The 12497-nt window shown below is 46.4% G+C and overlaps 1 protein-coding gene across 5 annotated transcripts in view; it reads left to right on the forward strand.

The window, feature by feature from the left end:
• Positions 1 to 12497, forward strand: part of LOC135897280 (dnaJ homolog subfamily C member 7-like) — a 116466-nt gene that overhangs the window by 84491 nt on the left and 19478 nt on the right. For all 5 annotated transcript variants that reach the window (XM_065425885.2, XM_065425883.1, XM_065425886.2 and 2 more), the window contains exon 4: positions 1142 to 1260. In XM_065425885.2, the coding sequence (XP_065281957.1) occupies positions 1142 to 1260 (119 nt within the window). The remainder of the gene's footprint in view (positions 1 to 1141; positions 1261 to 12497) is intronic.

Genomic DNA, 12497 nt, shown 5'->3' on the forward strand with positions numbered 1-12497 from the left:
ACACAAAGTACATACAGCAAAAGCCTTTGTATAGCTGAGTTGAACAAAAGTGTAATGTTGTGTATTTGAATGCGGTTGCCTTTTAAACATTGACAGAATTTGTTTTACGGGTTTTTGTGTCTCATGTCTTGAGGTGTTATGGAATTTGCTGCCTATTTAAGAGTAGACAGTGCATATATTTATCTGTGCACAGGTTTTGGGAAACATAGTTTATACTTTAAACCTCAACTACCGTGGGTGCAAGTCTGGTGTGCAGATAAACCACCTACAGGATTTTAATGTGTGAAATTATTTTTCTTATGAAAAGAATTGAACTTACGTTGAGAAAATAGTAATTGTTTGTTTGTAGAAATAAAAGGAAAGGAAGGGAGTGAAATTACTGCTGATCGCACTGCAACTACCTATCTACCGTAGTCTGCTAACACCTGAACGTCAGTCAGCAGTTTAGGGGAAGGGGGTAGGGGCATAAAAGGACAGGGAGAGAGGATAAAGTAAAGAAGGGAACTGTTCACATACACGCTCATCTTCTGTTAATTTGACCCTGACGGAACCGACGAAATGGATTAAATAAGTCGGCTGGCCGAATTAAACGAGGCAGAAAAAAATGTTGAAACGCACCACTGACTTGGGTAAATACTGTAATCATTCATTGTGAGCTACCATTTTCACTTGGAAATCTTCATAGGGCAGGCAGGAAAAGATTTTTGACGATGCATGAATTGTGTTATTTGCAGTCACTGTCCCCAAAACTTAGCTATGACAGATGTTGCTGCTAAGGAGGCCACAATTCAGGTCAGGCACACACATGCTGACCATTCATGTTCGAAGTAACGAAAGTTTGTGCCATAGAAATCTATGGGCCCAAGCAGAGACATTTGGTCGGGATCGAATTGACTGAAATCACCATATACAAGTACAACAGAGCGTCTTGGGCAAAAACACCATTATGATGTACTACTGTAGGACAGTTGAGTTCAAGTTTGTGTTGAACTGTAAAGGCAGCTTTTGTTCGTGTGTAGAATTGTTTCCTAATTGTTCATAATCTTTATTGCTTTGGATTTTCCTGAGCTTTGTTTAACTTGTATTAGAGTATTATAATTTTGCTGTACATGTCATTAATCAGCACTCACTGTCTGCACAGGTAATCTACTGCATGGATCGTGCATTGCAGCAAGCCGTGTCCTGTTCCAAAATTGAAGTGCTCAGAGCAGAGAGTCTCGCCCTCTTGAAGCGATTGCCTGATGCACGCCAGATTGCCAAGTAGGTGCCTCATACATGGTCAACATAGTCAATGTTTATAAAGAAATGTTTAAACTGGGGCAGTTAAAGGCCAGCTGGAATAAAAACCACTCGCTGGAAGTGACGCATAACCCAGAACATTGAGAATCGTGCAGTTCTTCAGCATTGGCATGCTGGGATATACGTCATATCCACCAAGCACCAAGGTGAACGCGTCATCTGCTTAGGTGCTCTTTAAATGCTGCTCATAGGAAAAGGAGACTATTACCAGCTCTGCAGCTTTGCCACTTGCTTCAATAGTAGTATATGCACTTAGACCTCGCTATAACAAAACACGGTATAATGAAGTAAATGTAATTCCCCTTGAAATCTCTGTAGAGATCCATGTATTTAAAGCCTTGTTTTAACAAATTTGTCCTGCCAATGGATATAACAAACTAGATTTGTCTCTGATACCAAAAAAGTACCGACCATTTGCACCGAGCGTATCACTTTTCACTGGTTTCAGCACTCATTCGTTGCGGCAGTTAAAAATTCTCACGTCGAATGCGCTGTCAATCAACACTTGTCTTTCTCACTGCCACGTGCTCAGTGGCCGGGCACAAGCAACAGCTCATTATCGCACTTCTTTCTCTTGCTGCAGCGCGTAGCTAGTGAAACTGGGCGCACAGGCACGCCATCCGGGATCGCAACCTCTCGGGCCAAGCCTAGCTGCATTGTGCCACATACCGTTTGATGGTGCTCCTTGCACGTAGCATGTAAAAAAATCTGTACCTCTACATTGCTCTCTTGCTGCAGCGTATCGTGCAGGCTGGTACAGCTAGGTGTGACTTCCGAAATTGCATTGATGTGATATTATAAGGCAATCGCATTTAAGAGATAGTTTCACTTTTGCTTGCCAAAAGCTTTTGCGTACACAACCAACAGTGTTTCTGACACTATGCCAAGCTTGCTATCTTTGCACAGTGCCAAGGGCGCACTGTTGGCTGTACACTTCAACGGGTATGCGATGCCTCGAGAAAATGAAACTCTCAGAAAGTCGTGGAAGTTGCCTAAGAATACTGCCACAGCTGCGTAGTCGGCGCATAACAGAGTAATTTTGGGTCCCCCTACAACTCCATTATAACGGCATTTGAGTGCACTCAATTATAACAATTTAGCCAAGATGAATTTTCACTGTAGTTGGCTTTTAAAGCGTTTCTGACATTATATACCAGGAGGAAAGTGATGTATGAAAGGTAGCTGTTAGTAGAACTCCGATGACCAAACAAGTACAGTACAAAGGGCACAACTAATGAGAAAAAAAATTGCATTTTTGAAATTTACAGATGTGTGCGAAGTAATGTCCACCTCAGTAACTGTATTTGTTGTGCGCTGTGCCGGATTTTTATTGCATTTTCGTATTCGTTCAGTACATTAGTGCTCTTATACCCAGTGTGAAGCATTTGGTTTTCCTAGCAGTCATCTACGAAAACACATGGAGCTGTGAGCCACTTTTGAAATAATGTTCTCAGCCAAATAGTGTGATGTTTGAGTTTCATGTACACGACAGTAAAGTATATTATATAATTTTTGGTGGCTCACTGATACCTGAAAAAATAAGTGTCTGTTGTTTTCAACGTAGCAGACTATGAAAATCTTTAACCTTCAAAGAGTTTATGGTACTGCCGGATGATTCCTTGAAGAATTCAGTTTGATGTGAATCTTGTTCATAGACATGCGAGTAAACACGTACTCCATTACCACTGGCCACTGTTGAAAGATTGTGGCTTGTCAGGGTAGGTGCATTTGATGAGGAATATTTGTTTTTTGTCGCTGTTGGATTCCATTCATACCTTGCATTTAGAAGTATTTAATACTGTGATGGCGTCTCCACCTCCATTATTAAAGAAAAAGCTGTTCTTAAGCAATACTTGAGTATAATGCATTAGCATTGGTGCCTCCATATAATTCAATTAGGGGTCTGCGAATAGTGATCTTTGAGGATGAATCGCATATCAAATAGCTTTCAAATAGTTTTCAAATAATGAACAACCGTTATTGTAGTTATTGTAAAACGATGTTCACATTTTAATATTTTTGAAGTTGGCAAGTTTCATTACATAGCACGCCATGAAGCGTTGTTTATTCAAAGCACAAATGGAGCATTAGGAGAAAACAAGCATAGTTGAATCTGAATAATTCGAACTCGAAGGGGCCCAAATGTTTGTTCAAATAAAAATAAGTTCGAATTAAAGGAAGCTAATTGAATGGAGGACTTACTTGCAGCGGTGCATGTGCACTGATCTAACACATGAGTAGGAAGTTGTGTAAGGTTTATTCGCACATATTTACAAATTGCAGTCAACGTCCCGAGTTTTCGGGCTCCCTAGGGACTGCGAAAACGGTAGAAAAATTGGGCGGTCCGAAAAAATCTATTCATGCCTTTAACTGCCTCCAAAGGCCCAACTCGTCACAGGCATGTCTGAAATAGCTCTAAAGACCTGCCAGTACTCTTATTAGGCGTATCGGTGCTCGTACTGTGATAGGAGATGGCGAGTGCACGTGTGTATAATTAAAGGAAACATACCATGACCCAATTGCCCCTGCTAACTTTTAGTATGCCTCACCACATAGCAGTTCTGTACTGGGGTGAAGCTCACTTTCTGGAACCAGTGTTATGCAACGTGTCATGCTTTCCAAGCATATCATATTGACCGCAAATAAAGACGGGAACAGCGGAAAAAACAAAAAAAGACACGGGTGTCGTTTTTGTGTTCTTTTCCGCTGTCCCCGTCTTTACAGTCGAACCCACTTATAACAATAATCAAATGCCACGAAAATTCCATTGTTATAACTGATAATTGTTATATCCGGGTTGCACAAACAAATTAAGAGGGTGATGGCAGAGCGTATGTAAGAAAACTATAGTGACGGGGAGGCCAGTGCCTCTCCCCACCACATTCCTCCGTCTGGCTGCTGATTGTATTCACTCGTTTATCTGCTTCACGGTCGCTCTGATCGCGTGTAACAAGCCGCAGTTGTTGGCGTTCAAGAATGGCACTGCTATAAGAACTGCAAAGAGGTGTCACACGTGGCAAGCGATATGCAAGCACTGCCATAGCATCGCTTTGGTGGCCCCAAAGGGGGCCTTTAATGACTGCGAGAAGGCTGCTGTGGCAGCCTGTCAGCTTGAGATATCCAGAAGAAACACTGAGGAGAGATCGCCACAAGCATCTCTCCATGTATAGTCTGTTTCATACTTAGGGGAAAACTCGGAACATATGACATCGCGATGTGGCGAGCGCTCGAGTCGGGTGGCGGTAGCAGCTCGCGCAGGCGCATGCTCGAGGGGTGGAGTTGTAATCTGCGTCGTCTGCTATGGCAGCCGCATTGTCAGGAAGCGTGCTGCTGTCAGAGGTAGTGCACCAATTTCATTGTTACTGCGGGAACTGAGCTGATATTTTTTACTAAACATTGTGCAACGCCAAACTCTGAGCTTTCATTGGCGATAATGGAGTTCCACAAACTTCTTTTGACAGCATGCTTTGTTTGTTCTTTCGAAAGGCCGGGGTACTGAGTGTGTGTGTGTATATTTCTTCACTGTGTGTTCTACCGTAATGGATGTCCGCAATCCAAGTTTCATTCTAGACGCCAGCGCTCGTTTCTTCCCTGGCGGAACGATTTCACCTCCAACGGGTGTAGGTTTCCACCGCCGCTTCCCTTCACGATCGCGCCCGCGTTCAGTTCGCGCTGCGCGCGAAACGTCTCCTTTACGACGGCGCCTCTTCGGATGACCTGAAATTATTATTGTGTTGTTAACTGTCACGACGGCAATGTAAACATGAAAGGGTTGATGCCACCAGTCAAATTCTGCCGATTCACAAGAAAATGGTACGAAAAAAGCAGACGACAGACATGGATTACTGCAGCGTGCCGAATGAAGTAAACAGCTGGCAAACAAAGCGAGCTCGTTCATTGATCACTCTTGTGTGTATGACGGTTTTTATATGTAGCCCACATGAATTTATTTCATAATTACTCAGTATATAATCCTTTTATTTATATAAAAGCTTTCAGTTGTTCGACCAGCACTTGTCCTGTCTTCTTTCTCGTGTTTCGTTGTGTGTGCACTGCCCAAGAATGGAAACCATGTCTGTTGTATGCTCTAGCAGTGGCCGAAGTTCACGTGTGCCGAGAAATTGAAAATGTGCACGATGCATTGAACATGACCGGAGTTCATTCCTGCATCACCGCTGCACCAATCGATCGAGTTACTGGATGATACACGCCCGCGTCTTGGTCGCGCCGGCATTGCTGAAGCAGAAATGATTACTAATACTTCCAACTTCCGCCTCTTGAGCACTGTTAAGAAATGGCCAAGCTATTTACATTGCTGCCTCTATTCTATATTGTAGAGGACGTACTAGTTAAAGTTGTCTGCGCATGTCGTACTTGTGCTGTGCAGTGACATATATTGGTTATTTCCACACAGTGTCGATGGAAGTTCGTTGTCGCCATCAGGGACAACACGGATTTGTAGCAAACATTTTGCGAGAAACTGCAAAAATGACTTTTATTCTTTATTAAACGTTGTGCGCCGCCAAACTCTGAGCCTTCATTGGCAATAATAGAGTTCCACAAACTTCGTTTGACAGCATGCTTCGTTTGTTCTTTCGAAAGGCCGGGGTACTGAGCGCGTGCACGTATATTTCTTCACTGTGTGCGCTACCGTAATAAGCAGCGACAAGACGCACCAAGATGTGCACGCAACGTGCTCACTCTTTGACTCGAAAGGAAAACAAAGCACTCAACAATGATAACTATGTGGCTCGAACACGATGAAACAAACGGATACGAATAAAGGAATGTTTTAGGTTAAAACAATGAGCTGGAAGCGAGTTTTCTCGACAATCATTCACTACACCAGACAGACCCTGCCCGCCGGCGGGCAATCGGACACGTCACACTCCGAACTTCAGTTAGTATCTCGTCATGTCCCCAGCGGCAGCGATGACAGCGCTCATCCTGGAAGGCAGTGAAGTGTAGAGTGACTTGATCAGGGATGTGTTCATTCGCAGCACGTCTCGGTCGCTGACGATAGTGGATCGAAGCCTATCCTCTGGCGACTGATAGAGGGGATGATGCGCCAGCGATACTTTCAACGAGCCCCAGACATTTTAAATGATGTTGGTGCCCAGGGATTGAGGCGGCCACTTCAAGAGAGTGACGGCACGCTTTTCCAGCAGTTATTGCACAAAACGAGCAGTGTGGATCGGCGGCCTATCGTGTTAGAATGTATAGTCACCTTCCAGAAACGGGCCGTCAAGAACGTATAGAATCAGTACGTCGTTTATGACTGCCCTGCACCTTTCAGCGATGAACTTGCCTTCAGATGCTCGGAGATCGGGGCGGCCACTCCAGGAAAGTGACGGCACGCTCTTCGAGCAGTTCTTGCACAACACAAGCAGTGTAGATCGGTGACCTATCGTGTTGGAATATATAGTCTCCTTCTGGGAACAGGCCGTCAAGAATGTGTGGAATCGGTACATCGTCTATGATTGCCCTGCACCTTTCAGCGATGAACTTACTTTCGAGGTGTATCAATGGGCGTTGCGCAACGGTTAGTAAAGAATACCAGCTCAGTTCACACAGTAACAATGAAATACGTGCACTGCCCCCGACAGTAGCACGCTTCCCGACAATGCGGCCAGCGCGCGCCACTGCAGCAGACGGCATGGTTCAAGACCCCGCCCCTTGAGCACCTGCGCCTGCGCGAGCTGTTGCCACCGCCCGACTTAAGCGCTCACCGCATCGCGATGCAATGCGCTTCGAGTTTTCCCCAAAGTGTGAAACAGACTGTACTTCTCACTGGCTTGCACGAGAAAAGCCTATGTCCATCCGTCTTGCATGCTTTACGTGAAGCTTGCCGACATCCTTCTCCAAGGCATCCAAGTGCTCCACGTAGTGCAGCAGAAGGTTCCTTGCGAAAACGAAGCTCCAGAGGGACAGAATCATCTGCCGGCCCTCCTGTGAGGACAACGTTTAGGTAACCTTTTCTACCACGTCATCGCTGCCGTCATGGAGAAGTGGCTGCCATCGTCGCCGTCATTATCCGATGCAAGCATGTTCACGACGATCGTCGGTGTATCAGCCATATTCTGTTTCGGTGGCAGGTCAAACGATGCTGAGAAACCGCATGGCCAGGAACGACTTCGACGCAACCAAAAAAGATGAACGCGAAGGATTAAGCTGTTCGCTGAACTGCCTTAGAATAAAGAACCTGCGCTGAATGAAGAGCCAAGCAAGCAACATGCGAGCAGTCAGCGCGGTCCATTCGTGTTTCAGAGGGTGGTGCGACGGAGGGTGGGGCGGCGGTGTAGAGCTATGGGCGCAGCCCATTCGTGTTTCGAGGGGTGGAAGGGCGACGGGAGTGAGCCGCGTGGAGATGGCTGGAAAATGAGTGCACGGCAGCTGTTGGAGCAATGGCTTATCGTGCAACGGCTCGAATTTCTTTTCCTTTTTTCTTTTTAATGATTTCGCATTTCACTACCTTTAGACTCGGGCACCCAGCAGCCAAACTTCATCATTATAAACGATAATGTGGCATCTGGGCATTGTAGTAAGTGGGTTATTTCACCGTGGAAAACACAAAAGTCTATGGTGCTGCAGCTTCTCATTGTTATGACTGATATATAGTTAAAACCGGTATCGTTATAAGTGGGTTCGACTGTATTTGCGGTCAGTATGATATGCAGTAAACACCAACTAGGCCAAACTGAAGTTCTTCTGATGCTTTCTTTGCTTCAAAACCATTGGCGAGGATTAGAAAGACGGAGTCGGCGCCATTGCTATCAGCGGCGAATTGTTCCAATGTAAAACACAGCACCAAACAGCATGAAGCTTGGTAACGAACGTCAAAGTAGCTTGCCGCAGTGTGGCTACGGCTGCCAGCGGATCTGCTGGTCAGAGGCGCTGCCGCATGATTTGACGCGCTGCTGAGAGTATTGTCAGAGCTCAGTATGTTTTAATTAACTATCCCAAATGCTTGCGCGCTTGAACTACCGGGCGTTTTCGCCTATTGGAATACATAGAACTTTGACGGGATCGCAGCGTCAGTTCGGATTAGCTGAAAGTTTGAATAAAGCATGTTCGAATCAACAAGAATTGACTGTAGATTGACCGCATCTGCATGCATGTCCATGCATTATATTTCGCTTGCAGTGCGAGCGCATTTTCGCAAAGTGCCGTGAGCCTTAGGCCACAGCATATGAGACCACAGCATATTTGACAGTACACAAGCATACACTGTGGCATGGCCACTATCAGACTGTGATGTGTGGTGCGCGACATGGTGCGGCGACCGCGACGGTCAGGAGCAGACGACGCTGAGTGCACGCGCGCCGAGGTGGAAGAAGAAAGACAACGACGCCGAAGAGCGTCCGACGAAAACGCGCGGCGCATGAAACAACAAAAAGAAAAGCAACCAATCAGAAAAGACCACGGGGCGTCAGGCAGCCAATCCGAGAATGCGAAATCGGCCAGACCAGAAGAAAAAGGCTGGTGCGCAAGGAAGAGAGAGCACACGCGAGAGGACACGCAGGGAGACGCCGGGGAGACGCCAGGAGAGTCCCAGGAAGCGACGGCAGGAGGAGGTCAACCACCGAAGCGGGCGTTGAAGACGGGCCGTCGGGTTCCGGACCCGAGCCCACCAGGACTTCACCCGACCGGGGCCTCCTGCCAACCTGTTCCTGTGCGTCGCCCGTCTACCTGAGCGTGCCGTCAGCTCCTCAAGGCCGGTGAGCTTCTGCGCCAGTGGGCAGGACGAGAACAGTCGGGCTACGGGCCCGAGTTCTACGCCAGCTGCCCGGCCAGAACGCCGACGCCGTCTGCTCCTGCCACCCAGCCGCCAGCGTTACCTCGCCTAGCCTGAGCTGGCGCGCTCCCGGCACCCGGTCGGTCAGCTTACGCCGCGACCTTTGGTGAGACTGGCGCCACTGCTTCTGCCAGCTTCTCACCGCGTTGCCGCGTCGAGACTGTGACGCATCCCCGCCCTCATGGCAAGCCCGGTATCGCGCCCTCGTTAACCTCGTGCAAGCCCTATGTGTGTTCCTTACCGCAATGTCCGCTTGAGTGTTTATTTTATGCATGCTTTCTATTTCCTTCTGTTTACTCTTTTTAGTTTGATTAAAAGTCTTTGTGTGTGTGTTCAAACCAACGGCTTTGTCCTAAATTGGGTTCTCGGAGGCTCCGCCTAAGAGAACCAACCGAACCATTGAGTACACGAACCTTTGCCCCACATTTGGGCATCACACAGACTTGCTAGAAAAGCATCTCATAACTAGGGACTTCGATACCTATGACGGCAACTTGTGATGAGCCATAGCGATTCATTCAAATAACTTTATTCAGTGCCTTGCGATTTGGTGGGGTGGGCCTTGGACGGCCCAGAGTTGGTGTTTCAGGTCCGAGCTGAGCAACGCAGACTCCCAGCGCGTACAGAGGCTGTCACTGTTGGAAGCTGCATCACCATTATCCTGTATTGCAGCCGGACATTCCCATAGGATATGCTCCAGGGTGGCTCCAGGGTGACTCCAGGGAGTTGCTATGTCTGCACTTGTCCGTCGTGTATAAATCTGGGTGTATTAGGTGCATAATAGCTGGACTCGGATAGGATCTGGTCTGTAACTGCCGCCATTCTACAGACTGGTTTTTGCTTAATTTTGGGTGCGGTGACAGGAATGTACGCCTCTGCAATCTATGGTTTTGTGTAATTTCGTGAAATCTGGTCATTCGATCTTCCCGCTCCCACTCCTCGGTAGTCCGTGAGGCAGGGCTAACTGAGGCTCGGCCTGTAAGTTCTCGAGCCATGCGGTGCGACGCCTCATTGCTACCGTCTGGTAGTGTGTGAGTGGGTGTCCATATGAGAGCGACACTTTTGTCGCAGTTATTAGCTAATTTTAGGAGTCGTAGTGCCTCTGGGGAGATTCGACTGTTGGCGAAGTTTTGTATGGCCGTCTGGGAATCACTGATTATGCCAGCTGGTGTTTGTGCTATGGCTGGTGCAATAGCTATTTCCTCTGCAGTTTCTGCATGTAGCGTGTTGACTGTAGTGCTTGTCGTGCATTTTCCCTCGTAATTTATCACCACTGCTGTGTAGGCTCGCTTGTGTTTATATCTTGCTGCGTCTACAAATGTGGTGTCCTTGCTGTTACCGAATTTCTTCTATATATTGCGTGCTATGCTTTCCCGTCTATCCTGATGGTGGGTAGGATGCATATTCTTGGGTATTGGACAGATGGATATCATGTCTCTGATGTGTCTGGGCATATCTACTTTGACACCATGTTGGGTATGATACCTTATACGTAGGCGATCCAGTATTTGCCTACCTGTTTTAGTTTTGGACATGCGTTCGTATTGTGCTATTCGTTGTGCCTCGATTAGCTCATCCAGTGTATTGTGGAGACCTAGCTGCAGTAGTCTATCGTTTCTGGTGGTGATGCAAAAGTCCGATTGCTTGCTTGTAGATTTTTCTGATTAAGCAGTCTAATTTGTATTTTTATGATGAGTACCATCGTGGGTATGGTGCCATATATCCTATTCTGCTTATTACGAACGCTTGGACTAGTTGAATCAGATTGCCTTTCATTCCACTATGTCTGTTGGCTATTCGTTTAAGTAGCCGCATGATTTGAGATGTTATCTTGTCTAATTTGCGTATGGTCTCTCCATTGTAGCCGGTACTTTCAAAGATGAGGCCCAATACTCTGATCTTGTCAACCTTGGATATGTGCGTACTTTGTGCCATAGTTAGGTGAATTTGTGGATTGTATTGTTCCTCATAGTTGCGTGGTTTTCAGCCATGTCGCGATGGTACATAAATGAGCTCAGATTTCTCTGCCAAACACGCCAGTCCGGTTCCTTTTAGGTATTGTTAAACTGCTTTTATTGCACGTTGTTATGTGTTTTCAACCTGTCCATCGTTGCTAGCGCTCACCCAGAGGGTGATATCGTCAGCGTAGATGGTATGATTGAGGCCATCGATTTCCTGTAGTTTTGCTGGTAATCCAATAAGAGCCAGGTTAAACAGCATCGGTGATAACACTGAGCCTTGGGGCATACCTGTGCTTCCGATTTGTAGTTCTTCGGAGTTAAGGTCTCCTACCTTAATGTGTGCTTTTCTATTGGTAAGGAAATCTCATATATAACTGTATACTCGCTGGCCTAGGCCTAGCTCATTTATTCTGTTTAGTATTGTTTTGTGGGTAACACTGTCAAAAGCCATAGCGATGATTAAATTTTTTTATTTCTTTTATTCTGAAGTCTTAGATGTTTCAATATCATCATTTCTCAAGTTACATCGCACTGTATGTTTATCGATCTTATCAGCAAGCAATTACTCGCTTCTTCTTTTTCTTAATCCAGTACATTTCATTGTTTGGTGCTACACAAGCATGAACATATCCCATGCCTTTTTTAATGTGCTTTTGGCCATTCCATTTCCATTCCATTGAACTTGCCAGTATCAAGCATCAACAAGTTTATAGACCAAAGCTTCATGGCATTAGCCAGGCAGCATGCGTGGGTGACCGTCTCAGTGCACGCTTTCTGCTACTCACCAAACATCTCTGACAACCCCGATGTCATGTCAGAGATTTTCTCACAGAAGTGCTTGCTGTACACCGAAGTTGTCGCCGTTGGCTGCTTGCCGATCCTTAGTTTCACTATCTAAGCTTCATGCAGCTTCTTGTCCTGCGGGTACATGTGAAGACAGACAAAGGGCTCCATTGTGTACGTCCAGGACTGCAGCACCGAGCAGTAGCCTGCCATGCTGGACACCTTCAAAGGAAGCCACTACCTATCATAGCACTTCGAAGTGTTGTCATGGGCACACCCGAAGCAAGAAAGCGTTTCCATTTATTCAGAGCCACAGCACAGGTGGAAATTTAAACCTTCGTTTTCCGCTTGCTTCGGTGCTTCCAAAGCAGCCGACGTGGCCACTGTCTCCACGTGATCCCTCACACCACATCACGCCAACGGCGGTGCCAGCATTTCCAGTGTTGGAGCTCGCCCCCAATACTAGGCCCACAGGCATGAAAATTCAGCAGGCTTTTGCTCCATTTTAATGTTTACTTGGGCCCAGTTGATATTTTGAAATATTAAGGCATTTGAACAATATTTGCATTTACGAATAATGACTATTCGATTCATTATTTGAAAGTTCAGAATATTGGCACACCCCTACATTCAGTGATTGTGTGCTGCCCTCTGCACAA

This window comes from Dermacentor albipictus, chromosome 1, assembly GCF_038994185.2.
Source record: "Dermacentor albipictus isolate Rhodes 1998 colony chromosome 1, USDA_Dalb.pri_finalv2, whole genome shotgun sequence".
Classification (NCBI taxonomy): domain Eukaryota; kingdom Metazoa; phylum Arthropoda; class Arachnida; order Ixodida; family Ixodidae; genus Dermacentor; species Dermacentor albipictus.